At 38.9% G+C, this 15360-nt stretch overlaps 1 protein-coding gene across 15 annotated transcripts in view; it reads left to right on the top strand.

The window, feature by feature from the left end:
* The window catches only part of FRMD3 (FERM domain containing 3), a 380275-nt gene that overhangs the window by 324072 nt on the left and 40843 nt on the right, over positions 1-15360 (top strand). The window contains exon 1 of one of the 15 annotated variants that reach the window (XM_025281941.3): positions 4460-4830. The exons of the other annotated variants lie outside the window; for them this stretch is intronic. Within the exon in view, the coding sequence (XP_025137726.1) occupies positions 4704-4830 (127 nt within the window). The 5' untranslated portion in view covers positions 4460-4703. Of the gene's footprint in view, positions 1-4459; positions 4831-15360 lie in introns of those variants that run through there. 15 annotated transcript variants of the gene reach the window in all.

Here is a 15360-nt window from a genome sequence, read left to right as displayed (position 1 = left end):
CTGGGGACCACTGCTCTATTATAGCCATGAAGTTCCTGTGAAGAGTGTTCTCTTTCCCCACAGTGGTGTTGAGGAGCTCCCAGCTGCGCTATTTGAATTCTGTTTTGTCTGCAGCTCTAATTCTCCAGGAGGTTTATTGGCCTTCTCCCACCACTGCATGTGATGACTGGCCCCACTGAGCAGTACTCTTGTGTTACAGGGAGGAGGCACTCAATGAGTGCTTCATCTGATAAGGGAGATAATAAGAGGAAGAGTATCCAACATGCCAAAGCGTCTTACACATTTTCAGAGTTTTTTCCATGAATTACTATAATTTGAGACTCATAACCATTTCTTCAAAATGGATAGGACAGATAATGTTGTCTCATTTTATTTGCAAAGGAGGAAATTGAATTATACAAATGATTGACTACCTGGTCGAATAGCCCTGTCACTTAGTGGTGCTGGGAACTGCTTCCATTTCTTGTTATTATATGTCCAAGAATATACCCATTGTATCACAAAATATTATTAAAATATTTTATAACATTATTATATTTCATTATATGATAAATATGATATGTGACAGTGCCAAGGATTTTCAAATAATCTAGACATCAAATAAATTTAGGCATCAAATAAACTGAGACATCAGGTATCAGTTACCTGATACTTGATGTCTAAATTTATTATGAAGAACATTTAATATGTGTAATAACTTTTTATTATCTTCCTAACTGGAGTTAGCAGTCAGCTAAAATTTCAGTGAATCTCCATAACTAGTTTAACTAAAAACCAAACCCACTACACCTGTGAAACCTGTTAGTTTTCAAAATAACTAATAAGGTGCATGATATTGATGATGATCGAGTAGCTAGCATTTACTGTGCCTGCTACTTATCAGGCACTCAGCTACATGAATTTCAACATCAGTACTATTTTACAGGCAGAAAACTACACTTCAACAAGCTTATATAGCTTTCCTGAGGTCACAGGGCTGGTCAGGTAAACTTAACAGCCTGCAATGCTGTTTCCTAGTTAGGGAAAAGTAACTAGAAATGTTAGAAACAGATGGCTGACAGAAGGGAGAAAATCCAGACTATTTAAAATCCTCACTGTCTTTCCCTTGAGTAAAGGAGAGAAAGGAATGAGCATGTGTTAGGAAAACATCAGTAATTTTTCTTGAGTAATTCCTGTGATAGCCTCTGATCTGAACATGCCTCGTGGATCACCTTCATTAATCCTCCTAGCAGCCCTGGGAGATAAGTCCTGCCTTTGCTCTGCTCATTTTACAGGCATGGAAGCTGAAGTCAGATAAATGGTACAGCCAGGATTAGAACCCAGAGGTTGTGCTTTTACTTTTACTTTCTGTAACTCCTTTAAGTTCTCCTTCATCAACCGGGAGCCAGCACTACGCAAGGCAGTTGATATACTCAATCTCATTTCTTTGTCCTAATACCCATGGGAGATTTATTGTCTCCATTTTCGGATGCCCTAGGGTTCCAAGTCATGTAGTAGCTCCCAGTCACCCACAAAGCAAAGACAGACTTGTTCCCTTGCCTCAAATCTGTGCCAGGAAGTTTGTCTCCAAAGCAGACATGAAATCCAGGCTTATGAGGAGCTCTTATCATTGAACTCTCTTCCTCTGCTGTGGCTTCTGCTTGATTTATCAGTGTTTCTGGCATCTCATTGTGGAAAATCAATTCCTCTCTTCACACATATCTGCTGCTTTCTTTAGCTTCTTGTCACTGCCCAGACATGCATTCCTGATTCTTCAAACAAACAAGACAAATCTAAACAGGAAGGGTGTTCAAGGGCATCCAAATGCTGCGCTGTTGCTGTTGGGTCTGTGAGTGCAGTGCCTAGAACAAGAACAAGCTGCTTGGGCAGTTTCTCCCAGAATCCTTGGGTTGGCTCTGCTTCCCTTTGTTTCTTCCTCTTGAAACATAGCCACACCTCTGGGTAGAACAGGGCAAGGTAGACAGAAATGGCTGGGATAATACAGGATGCTGGTCCTGCTAGGTTCCTTCCCTCTAAATAAAAGCTGAAGGTCCCTGAAGAAAGAGGGTAAAAGAATCATACTTAAGATCTCTGAAGAGTAACTTAAAGAGTGGGAACAAGTTAAGAAAAAAATTTTACATGCATGAGATGCAAAATATTTTTTTATCATTAGTTATAGTTACTAAAAGGGAAGGAGACACTTCAAAACTATAGTGAAACTTGAAGCTTGAGAATTAAAAGAGAATAACTCTCCGTGGAAAAGAACAGATATAAGGGATGGTGGTGGTTTTGTTTCAGGTTTTTTATTTGCTTTTAGGGGTTTTCGTTTTGTTTTTGTTGTTGCTTTGGGGTTTTTTTGTTTAGAGTGTGCTATCAAGTCACATCATGTTGTCTTTATTTATAATGATAAGCACACAGATTCATCTGTATTCCATCCAAATAGGCAAAGGGAGGTTTTCTCAATATCTGAGGCCTGGTCTACTGCCATGCCAGTGAGCCCACATTAATCTTTAAAATCCTTGATCTGCGTTCCTGCACAGTATTGATTCATTTGGCATGGGGACTTTCTGATTTGTTTTTCAGTATCCTAAAGATTTTCAGTAGTTTTTCAGGAACTTCTGGTGGTGGCTAGTGAGGGAAGGCCTAGCAGATACTGTCCCAGGGCTCCACCTCTGTGCAGCCTACCTTTTTATAAGTAGGGATTCTGCTCGGAATTATATCAAAAAGGGAATTGCAAAGGGGTGAAGATATTGTGAATTTTTAGGAGTATTTTCAAGTGTCAGGTTTGAAAATTGACTAACCCTGGTGAGAGGAAGAAATGCCCTGTTGAAACTGGACCTGTGGGTGGGGAGAGGGAGCCCTCTGGGGGATATCTAGAAGTGACCTCCACCCACAGTGCATAGCTGGCTTCCCCATTCTCCCCGATCAAAATTTATAGTCTGGTCTGTAGTGTACTTTTTTATATAGTTGAGGTCATACTGCTTACATAAACTGTAATCAATATATTGCAAGCTTTCCCTCACACCATTAAACTCCTAAACATACATTTTAATGGATGTACAATATTCCATCACATGTATTTAATCATTTTCCCACTGGAAATTTAGATTGACATTTTTTTTTCTTTCCACTACAATAAATGACACTCTGATGAAAATCTTTGTTCATAAATTTTTGTCAACATTTCTCATTGTTTCCTCAGGCTAATTTCCTAAAAGTGGAATTTTTGAGTTGACAGATATCATGCCTATAGAACTCAATGTATTTTGCTAAACTTTTTTCCAGAAATGCTAGATCAGTTTATATTCCCACAATTTCAACTGACTGCTCTGCATATAATGTTTTGTTTTGTCAAGAGAGGAGAAAAAAAGAATATTTTTATTAGGAAATTATCTTTTGCCCTCAGTAGCTATTTAAAGAAGAAAAATGTATACATGTACAATAGTGGGAGGAAAAAATTTTTTTTCTAAAAATGAAAGTGAGAAAATGTACCAGCCAAGAAATAGAACTGAATGATAGTATATGGGGCACAGTTACTAATCAGCTGAAATATTTTCAATTACAGGAATTTTTCAATATTCCTAAAATATTGAAAATACTTTGCTCCCAGAACACTGACTCGGGGATGCAGGCACATTTCATGCTCAGAGGTACGAGTGCAGGACTTTCAAAGTCTTGAGAGAGAGAATTACATTATATTCAGATCCTACATTTGAAACACGAGGTTAGAAGTAGGGGTACCAGCAGCTGTCCTCCTGGGAGACTGTCTTCTTAGTCAACCGATATTGGATGCTTAGGTTCAAATCATGGCTTTGCCACTTACTTTGTGAATTTGGTTAAGTCAGTTACTCTTTCCAGGATGCTGTTTCCTTTTCTATCCAAAAAGGGACATTTTAGCATCCTTGTGAGGACAGAGATAATGCCATGAGGTCCTCCACACTTTGTCCAGAGCTGTGCTGTCCAATACGGCAATCTCACGTGGCTGCTGAGCACTGGCAATGTTGCTGTTCAGTCGCTAAGTCGTATCCTGCTGTTTGCTGAATTGAGACATGCTGTAAGTGTGCAAATGCACACCAATTTCAAAGACTTAGTACCAAAAAGTATCTAAACTATTTTATTATTTTGATATTGTTACATGGTGAATGATACTAGTTTAGATATCTTGGCTCCAAATAAAACACGTCATTAAAATTATTTCTTTCACTTTTCAAATGCTTCCTTTTTGTTCTTTAATGTGGCTTGCATTTTATTTTTATTGGAAAGCACTGCTCTAGAACATAATAAAGATTCAAATATTTTTTAAAAGAAATCAAGTTGGGTTGTTTCTCCATCACAGAGTTGCCTGGGTATTGTTTTATTTTTGTGGGGCAGGGGGGGCATTCAGTTCCTAGGACACTGTAGGACCTTGGGCTGGGGTCCTCTGGCCTGGATGGTTTCGAATTGGCTAGGGTAAGGATGTTGTATATTGTTTCATTGTTTGTCAGGGGAGTGAGTGGAGAGTTTAAAAATAGCATCCCCCTCCCTCCTTTGGCCCCATGCTGATCCCTCCTGAGTTATTTCTGTTGGCTGCATTAGGAGCCTGACATTTGATTCATTCAGTGGGCCCTGCCTCGGTCCTTTAAAACAGAATGGACAGTTAGTGAAAGGTCAAAGCCACTATGGCTGGTGGTAGCTGCCCTGGGCCATGACAGGCAGAGGAGACACGGAGAATTGAAGAAACAGTAATGGCAAAATGCTTGGTCAAGATCCAGACTCGGAGGGGCCTCCGCCTGCAATTAGTGAACCACTGCAACAGCAATGTGTTTGTCCGTCTGCTGAGACACAGTTCCAAGATCACAGCCAGAAACACGGGTACGTGCCCTGCGGTGCGCTCTGGTCTGCACCTCAGAAGGGTGCAGGCTTCCAGCTGCCACTCACCCGAGAATGTCAGAAGTCTGTGATAAGGATGAGAAGGAGAAAGAGGGAGAAAAGCAGGGAGGCAGGAAGGAGAGTGGGCAGGCACTGAGAGAAAATGGGAGGGCTTCAAATGGAGGTCCTGACACTCTCATTAAGTGAAATGGTAGGAAGTCATCCTAAAGGCTAATGAATTACATGCTAGTCAGTAGCTCGGTTAGGAAGGAGGCAGTGGTGGTGTGTCCAATCCATTGGCTCAGGAATGAGGGGTGATTACAGACAAGGCAGATTGGATGATCAAAACATGCTCCTCCCTCCTTTCATTGTTTAAAGGGTAAGATCTTCAAGCGCGCTTTCCTGGATGAGGCAAGACCCTCCTATATCTTCAAAGTAGAGCTGTCCTAAAATATGGTCCTGAAATACAGTATCAGTTAAAGAATTGGGATCAAACTGAGGTTCTGCCAGTTTCCTTTTCATTGAAAATGTATTTTGTGGTCCTTGGAGGAAATGGGAATATATATATATATGTTTTATGTGGTTTTCACCAAATGATTAAAATTTTAAAAATCCTGGGAAATGTCTGGAATTGGCCATACCTCATGCACATTTGTGGAAATCACTCCTAAGTGAACTTAGTTGTATTTGTATAATGACATAGATAATAGATGATGTGTTCTCATAAAAGATATGTTAAAGTATAATTTTATAGAATGTTTTCCTTGATCCTAATGTTCCTGATAGCCAATCTATGTACATTGACATGTAGAATGGATATAGGATTTTTTTTTTATCATAAATGGGATTGTTCGATATGTATTATAGTTCCTTTTTTTCAGTTTATCATATGGCATGAAGGACTTTCCGTATCAATACATATTAATCTGTATCCTTTTGAAATTGGCTGAATAATATCTTACAGTGAAGACATATCATAATTTAATCACCAAATTATTACTGGAAATTGATATTTCCTATTTAGTGGCTGTAACAGACAGTGCTGCCAAGGAATGTGCGTATACAAGTATTTCTTTATGACAGATTCTTAAAAGCATAACTGCTGATTTGACAGATATACACATTTTAAATTTTTATGGAAACGGGCAAACAAATTATCCTCTGAAAAACTAATACTCACTAAAAAGGTGAGTACAAGAATGACTTCTTCCCCACATAAGCACTAACCCTGATGTGACCAATTTCTAAGACTGAAAAAAAAAATGACATTTTATTATTTTAATATACCTGTTCCTTTTTACATGTAAAGGTGAGCATCTTTTCAGAGGATAATTACCCATTTGCATTTCTGCTTGGAATTACTTGTTTACTTTGTGCATTTCTGTTTCATTTTTGTCCTTCCCTTATAGATTGTGAGAATTCTTATATTATCTTTTTTCCTCCTAATTTGTTCTTGGCTTTTAATTTTGTTGTTGTTCAGTTGCTCAGTAGTATCCAACTCTTTGTGACCCCATGGGCTGCAGCACTCCAGGCTTGCCTGTTCTTTAATTTCCATTGAGTCAGTGATGCCATCCAACTGTCTCATCCTCTGTCGCCCCCTTCTCTTCCTGCCTTCAATCTTTCCCAGCATCAGGGTCTTTTCCAATGAGTCAGCTCTTATATCATGTGGCCAAAATATTCGTGCTTCTTTTTGCCTTTAGGATTGACTGGTTTGATCTCTTTGCTGTCCAAGGGACTCTGAAGAGTATTCTGCAGCATCACAATTCAAAAGCATCAATTCTTCGTCATTCAGCATTCTTTATGGTCTAACTCTCCCATCCTTACATGACGACTGGAAAAAACCATAGTTTTAACTAAATGGATCTTTGTCAGCAAAATGATGCCTCTGCTTTTTAATATGCTGTCTAGACTGATCGTAGCTTTTCTTCCAAGCAGCAAGCATCTTTTAATTTCATGGCTGCAGTCACTGTCTGCAGTGATTTTGGAGCCCAAAAAAGTAAAATCTGTCACTGTTTCCATTGTTTCCCCATCAATTTGTTATGAAATGATGGGGCCAGATACCATGATCTTAGTTTTTTGAGTATTGAGTTTTAAGCCAGCTTTTTCACTCTCCTCTTTCACCTTTGGCTTTCGGGGTAGCTCAGCTGGTAAAGAATCCACCTGCAATGCAGGAGGCCCCAGTTTGAATCCTGGGCCGGGAAGTTTCCATGGAGATGAGATAGGCTACCCACTCCAGTTTTCTTGGGCTTCCCTGGTGGCTCAGATAGTAAAGAATCTGCCTGCAGTGCAGGAGACCTGGGTTCAATCCCTGGGTTGGGAAGATCGCCTGGAGGAGGGCATGGCAACCCACTCCAGTATTCTTGCCTGGAGAATCCCATGGACAGAGGACCCTGGCAGGCTACAGTTGCAAACTGTCAGATGTGACTGAGTGACTAAGCACAGCTTTCACCTTCATCAAGAGGCTCTTTAGTTCTTCTTTGCTTTCTACTATTAGAGTGGTGTCATCTGCATAGCTAAGGTTATTGATATTTCTCCCAGCAACCTTGATTCCAGCTTGAGCTTGATTCCAGCTAGATGTAGCCTGGCATTTCACATGATATACTCTGCATATAAGTTAAATAAGCAGGGTGACAATATACAGCCTTGACATACTCCTTTCCCAATTTTGAATCAGTCCATTGTCCCATGTCCAGTTCTAACTGGTGTTTCTTTACCTGTATACAGTTTCTTAGGAGGCAGGTAAGGTGGTCTGGTATTCCCATCTCTTTAAGAATTTTCCACAATTTGTCGTGGTCCACTCAGACAAGGGCTTTAGAGTAGTTAATAAAGCAGTAGATGTTTTTCTGGACTACCCTTGCTTTTTCTATGATCCAATGGATGTTGGCAATTTGCTCTCTGGTTCCTCTGCCTTTTCTAAATCCATCTTGTACATCTGGAAGTTTTCGGTTCACGTACAGTTGAACCCTAGCTTGAAGGATTTTGAGCTTTTAACTTATTTTAATGTTAACTTTGTAGCACAGGTACTTTTCATATGCACAGACAATTTCTACATGTGCAGACTTATTTTCTGAGTTTTATGTTTTGTCAGTATCCCTCATTCCAAGACTATAAACATGTTTCCTGTGTTTTCATCCTCAAAATTAATGCGTTAGCTTTAACTATGTGAAATTTCTGATAGTCAACTGCCTTTGACCTACAAAAATAGTGATTTCATGTGGTTTGATCTAATATTTGCTTTTAACTGACTTGCTGACTTCTTTGGAATTTTAAATGTGTGTTTGACAGAAAGTAGGGATATACTTTTTCTCCTTTCCAATTGGTTAATGATTTTTCTCAGAGTTATTTATCATAACCTCTCATTATTTTCAAAGGTATATTTCTGAATTGCATATTTTATTATTCCTGCTCCATTATGAACAATAGTATAGTTTTGACATCAGATAGGTCAAATTCCCCCTTATGGATCTTTTTTTAGCCAGAGTTTCTTGATAATCCTGTGCACTTTCTCATTTGTCATTTTTGAAAATGTGTTGAGATTTGTATTAAAATTGCAGTGAATTTTAATTAGAAGAGATATGGATCTTCAAAATAATTAAGTTCTCCTATTCAGGAACATTGTTATATTCCTTCATTTTTCCAAGGTATTCTTTTATGTTATTCAGCTATGTTTTATTATTATCTTCATGCAAGTTTTGAGTATTTCTTATGGATATCCTAGATATTACGTGCCTGTTCTAATTTGTGTGTTTAGCTCTTTTGAATGGGATTTTCCATCATCATACTTTTACATGGTCTTTGTTGCTTTCAAGCTGAACACCTGAACTGACTTATAATTAACCCCCCTAGCTTCTTATTAGAATCTTTGCCTTTTCCTGTAGCTGATACAATAACCTAGAGACAATGACAGTTTTGTGCCCTCCTTTCCAATATTTATGCTTCTTATTTTCTGTCTTTATCGTATGGCATTATTGAAGTTCACCACAATGATGCTGAAGTGCAGTGAGGGTTTTCTGTCATGTTCCCGATTTTGGTGTGATGATTGATTGTGATGACAGAGAGACCCATGATGCTGACAGCTGCATCAGTTAGGACACCAGTAGCAGCAAGTAACTCGAACAAACCCTGGTTTAGATAATAAGGTGATTTATTGTCCAAGACTGCACCAAGGCCAGAGTCGGGAGGATTCCAGGATGGAGAAGCCAGGTTCATTTCATCTCCCTGCACTGCTCTTGTCAGTTAGCCAGAACTCCCCTCAAGCCATTTGCCGTCAGCATCACAGGATAACTGCCAGAATTCCTGGTGTCTTCTTCACATACAATGTCAAGGGAAAGTCCGTTATCTGTCCAGTATGTTCTTCTTAGAAGCAAGAAACCTTTCTCAGAACTTCCCCCCTCCCCACGCAACTCTTCCCTTCATGTTTCATTTTCAGGCTTGGCTCACATGCCCACTTCCAAACCAGAGACAATTAAATTACTGTGATTGGCTTAGACTAATTATCTGGGAGAGAAATGGATGAGTCAACCATGGAAACTATGAGATAAGCATCTATGTAGGAGAGCCTTCTGAGAGAAGGTGAAACATTAAATCTTAAAGAATGAATAGGCGCCATCTGGGTGCAGAAGGACTTTCCAGGGAAAGGCAGTTTGTACAAAGTCAAGGAGGCATGATATAGTGTGACATATTTGGGCATCTGATGTGAACAGACGACTCATTGGAAAAGTCCCTGATGCTGGGAAAGATTGAGGGCAGAAGGAGAAAAGGGCATCAGAGGATGAGATGGCTGGATGGCATCACCGACGCAATGAACATGAACTTGGGCAAACTCCAGGAGATGGGGGGGACAGGGAAGCCTGGCGTGCTGCAGTCCATGTGGTCACAGAGTTGGACACAACTAGGCGACTGAACAACGACAACAAAATAAATAGGAATGATGGAAATGTGTGGGGTAGAGGTGTGCTTTATATACTAAAATGGAGTTTAAATTTTATCCTGAAAGGCATGAAAAACATTTTAAGAAGAGAATTCATACAACTAATTAGGCATTTAAAATTATTTTTCTGGCAACAATTCAGGAGTGAGACTGAGATCAGGGAAACCAGTGAGGAGGTCACTCTATTATGCAGTTGAGAAGTGATGATCATGGGGTGATGGAGAGGTGGGGATCCCTTTGAAGGGAATGGCTACCCACTCCAGTATTCTTTAGGCTTCTGTGGTAGCTCAGATGGTAAAGAATCTGCCTGCAATGCAAGATACCTGGGTTCAGTCCCTGGATCGGGAAGATCCCCTGGAGAAGGGAATGGTTACCCACCCCAGTATTCTTGACTGGGAAATCTCATGAACAGATGAGCTTGGTGGGCTACAGTCCATAGGGCTGCAAAGAGTTGGACATGATGGAGTGACTAACACTTTCACCTTTTTTCACTCTCAAGCATGGTGCGATGGAGAGGCAGGGACCACTTTGAAAGTGAATATAGTGGCAGAGTTTGTAGAAGCTGGTGACAGGTTAGGAGTAAGCAGTGAGTGAAAAGTTACGGCCAACCCTTAGATTGCTGGTGTGGGCAGAGGGTGGTGCTCTTTATTAATATTATGTAGTAACGAGTAGAGGAGGAAAAGGCTGGGGTGGGACATACATTGCTTGGATTTGGAAATACTGACGTTGATGATCCTACACTCAGGTGTGTGGTGAGTCTGCAGCTCACTGGATAGTTTTGAGTTGAGATGGGTCAGAGATGCAGTAACATGTATTTCTCAAACTAAGTTCTGTTCAAACATCTCTGGTCAAGTTAAACCAGTTTTTTAAAAATAATTATATGTATTTATTTATTTTGACTGTGCTGAGTCTTCATTGCTGTGCAGGCTTTTCTCTCATTGCGGTGAGCAGCGGCTACTCTTCATTGCAGCGTGTGGGCTTCTCATTGTGGTGGCTTCTCTTATGGAGTGTGAGCTGTAGGACATGCAGGCTTCAGTACCTGCAGTACATGGGCTCAGTGGTTGTGGCTCACCGGCTTGAAAGGCTTAGTTGCTCCATGGCAAATGGCATCTTCCCCAACCAGGAACTGAACCCATGTCTTCTGTATTGGCAGGTGGATTCTTTACCACTAAGCCACCAGGGAAGTCCTAAACCAGTTATTAAGTTAAATAAAACAAAACTGGTTTCTTCTCCTTAGGATCTTTCAGACATTTTAATGTGTAAATAGTAATGTTATTGAGTGTTTACTAAGTGCTAACCACTTCCCACATGTTTATTTATGACTCCTCTGTGCACAATATCCCCATACGATATGGCCTGAATTTTTCCCATTTTATAGATTTTACAGAAAAGAGTGACTTAGTAGCTTGTCCAAGGTTACATGACAATACAAGGCCAGGATTCAGATATAGAATATTTAAGAGAGAGCTTATAATCTCTTTAATTTCAGTTTATGGGGCATAATTGACAAAACTGAATGATATTTAAAGTATACATTGTAGCAATTTGATACACATTGTGAAAAGTTCCCCCTAATTAGTACATACATTACCTCACATATTTATCTTTTTTTTAAATGAGAACACTTAAGTTCTACTCTCTCACATATGTCAATTATGTAAAACAGTATTATCAACTATAAAGATCATGTTTTACATTTGAACATCAAACCTTATTCATCTTTCAGCTGAAAGTTTGTACCCTTTCCCCATTTCTCTCACCGCCTAGTCCATGGCAACCATTTTACTACTTTCTTTTTTTTTTTTTTTTTTATTTTTAACCTTTACATAATTGTATTAGTTTTGCCAAATATCAAAATGAATCCGCCACAGGTATACATGTGTTCCCCATCCCGAACCCTCCTCCCTCCTCCCTCCCCATACCATCCCTCTGGGTCGTCCCAGTGCACCAGCCCCAAGCATCCAGTATCGTGCATCGAACCTGGACTGGCAACTCGTTTCATACATGATATTTACATGTTTCAATGCCATTCTCCCAAATCTTCCCACCCTCTCCCTCTCCCAGAGAGTCCATAAGACTGTTCTATACATCAGTGTCTCTTTTGCTGTCTCGTACACAGGGTTATTGTTACCATCTTTCTAAATTCCATATAGATGCGTTAGTATACTGTATTGGTGTTTTTCTTTCTGGCTTACTTCACTCTGTATAATAGGCTCCAGTTTCATCCACCTCATTAGAATTGATTCAAATGTATTATTTTTAATGGCTGAGTAATACTCCATTGTGTATATGTACCACAGCTTTCTTATCCATTCATCTGCTGATGGACATCCAGGTTGCTTTCATGTCCTGGCTATTATAAACAGTGCTGCGATGAACATTGGGGTACACGTGTCTCTTTCCCTTCTGGTTTCCTCAGTGTGTATGCCCAGCAGTGGGATTGCTGGATCATAAGGCGGTTCTATTTCCAGGTTTTTAAGGAATCTCCACACTGTTCTCCATAGTGGCTGTACTAGTTTGCATTCCCACCAACAGTGTAAGAGGGTTCCCTTTTCTCCACACCCTCTCCAGCATTTATTACTTGTAGACTTTTGGATCGCAGCCATTCTGACTGGTGTGAAATGGTACCTCATAGTGGTTTTGATTTGCATTTCTCTGATAATGAGTGATGTTGAGCATCTTTTCATGTGTTTGTTAGCCATCTGTATGTCTTCTTTGGAGAAATGTCTGTTTAGTTCTTTGGCCCATTTTTTGATTGGGTCATTTATTTTTCTGGAGTTGAGCTGTAGGAGTTGCTTGTATATTTTCGAGATGAGTTGTTTGTCAGTTGCTTCATTTGCTATTATTTTCTCCCATTCTGAAGGCTGTTTTTTCACCTTGCTAATAGTTTCCTTTGATGTGCAGAAGCTTTTAAGGTTAATTAGGTCCCATTTGTTTATTTTTGCTTTTATTTCCAATATTCTGGGAGGTGGGTCATAGAGGATCCTGCTGTGATGTATGTGAGAGAGTGTTTTGCCTATGTTCTCCTCTAGGAGTTTTATAGTTTCTGGTCTTACGTTTAGGTCTTTAATCCATTTTGAGTTTATTTTTGTGTATGGTGTTAGAAAGTGTTCTAGTTTCATTCTTTTACAAGTGGTTGACCAGATTTCCCAGCACCACTTGTTAAAGAGATTGTCTTTAATCCATTGTATATTCTTGCCTTCTTTGTCAAAGATAAGGTGTCCATATGTGCGTGGATTTATCTCTGGGCTTTCTATTTTATTCCATTGATCTATATTTCTGTCTTTGTGCCAGTACCATACTGTCTTGATAACTGTAGCTTTGTAGTAGAGCCTGAAGTCAGGTAGGTTGATTCCTCCAGTTCCATTCTTCTTTCTCAAGATTGCTTTGGCTATTCGAGGTTTTTTGTATTTCCATACAAATTGTGAAATTATTTGTTCTAGCTCTGTGAAGAATACTGTTGGTAGCTTGATAGGGATTACATTGAATCTATAAATTGCTTTGGGTAGTATACTCATTTTCACTATATTGATTCTTCCAATCCATGAACATGGTATATTTCTCCATCTATTAGTGTCCTCTTTGATTTCTTTCACCAATGTTTTATAGTTTTCTATATATAGGTCTTTAGTTTCTTTAGGTAGATATATTCCTAAGTATTTTATTCTTTCTGTTGCAATGGTGAATGGAATTGTTTCCTTAATTTCTCTGTTTTCTCATTATTAGTGTATAGGAATGCAAGGGATTTCTGTGTGTTGATTTTATATCCTGCAACTTTACTATAGTCATTGATTAGTTCTAGTAATTTTCTGGTGGAGTCTTTAGGGTTTTCTATGTAGAGGATCATGTCATCTGCAAATAGTGAGAGTTTTACTTCTTCTTTTCCAATTTGGATTCCTTTTATTTCTTTTTCTGTTCTGATTGCTGTGGCCAAAACTTCCAAAACTGTGTTGAACAGTAATGGTGAAAGTGGGCACCCTTGTCTTGCTCCTGACTTTAGAGGAAATGCTTTCAATTTTTCACCATTGAGGATAATGTTTGCTGTGGGTTTGTCATATATAGCTTTTATTATGTTGAGGTATGTTCCTTCTATTCCTGCTTTCTGGAGAGTTTTTATCATAAATGGATGTTGAATTTTGTCAAAGACTTTCTCTGCATCTATTGAGATAATCATATGGTTTTTATTTTTCAATTTGTTAATGTGGTGTATTACATTGATTGATTTGCGGATATTGAAGAATCCTTGCATCCCTGGGATAAAGCCCACTTGGTCATGGTGTATGATCTTTTTAATGTGTTGTTGGGTTCTGATTGCTAGAATTTTGTTAAGGATTTTTGCATCTATGTTCATCAGTGATATTGGCCTGTAGTTTTCTTTTTTTGTGGGATCTTTGTCAGGTTTTGGTATTAGGGTAATGGTGGCCTCATAGAATGAGTTTGGAAGTTTACCATCCTCTGCAATTTTCTGGAAGAGTCTGAGCAGGATAGGTGTTAGCTCTTCTCTAAATTTTTGGTAGAATTCAGCTGTGAAGCCGTCTGGACCTGGGCTTTGGTTTGTTGGAAGATTTTTGATTACAGTTTCAATTTCCGTGCTTGTGATGGGTCTGTTAAGATTTTCTATTTCTTCCTGGTCGAGTTTTGGAAAGTTGTACTTTTCTAAGAATTTGTCCATTTCTTCCACATTGTCCATTTTATTGGCATATAATTGTTGATAGTACGAGAGTACTATCCTTATGATCCTTTGTATTTCTGTGTTGTCTGTTGTGATCTCTCCATTTTCATTTCTAATTTTATTGATTTCATTTTTCTCCCTTTGTTTCTTGATGAGTCTGGCTAATGGTTTGTCAATTTTATTTATCCTTTCAAAAAACCAGCTTTTGGTTTTGTTGATTTTTGCTATGGTCTCTTTTGTTTCTTTTGCATTTATTTCTGCTCTAAGTTTTAAGATTTCTTTCCTTCTACTAACCCTGGGGTTCTTCATTTCTTCCTTTTCTAGTTGCTTTAGGTGTAGAGTTAGGTTATTTATTTGACTTTTTTCTTGTTTCTTGAGGTGTGCCTGTATTGCTATGAACTTTCCCCTTAGGACTGCTTTTACTGTGTCCCACAGGTTTTGGGTTGTTGTGTTTTCATTTTCATTCGTTTCTATGCAAATTTTGATTTCTTTTTTGATTTCTTCTGTGATTTGCTGGTTATTCAGCAGCATGTTGTTCAGCCTCCATATGTTGGAATTTTTAAAAGTTTTTCTCCTGTAATTGAGATCTAATCTTACTGCATTGTGGTCAGAAAAGATGCTTGGAATGATTTCTATTTTTTTGAATTTACCAAGGCTAGCTTTATGGCCCAGGATGTGATCTATCCTGGAGAAGGTTCCATGTGTGCTTGAGAAAAAGGTGAAATTCATTGTTTTGGGATGAAATGTCCTATAGATATCTATTAGGTCTAACTGGTCTATTGTATCGTTTAAAGTTTGTGTTTCTTTGTTAATTTTCTGTTTAGTTGATCTATCCAGAGGTGTGAGTGGGGTATTAAAGTCTCCCACTATTATTGTGTTATTGTTAATTTCTTCTTTCATACTTGTTAGCATTTGTCTTACATACTGCGGT

This window comes from Bubalus bubalis, chromosome 3 (genome assembly GCF_019923935.1).
Source record: "Bubalus bubalis isolate 160015118507 breed Murrah chromosome 3, NDDB_SH_1, whole genome shotgun sequence".
In the NCBI taxonomy this organism is placed as follows: Eukaryota; Metazoa; Chordata; class Mammalia; order Artiodactyla; family Bovidae; genus Bubalus; species Bubalus bubalis.
Note: the sequence above shows the minus strand (reverse complement) of the source record. Positions and strands in the feature narration are given on the sequence as shown.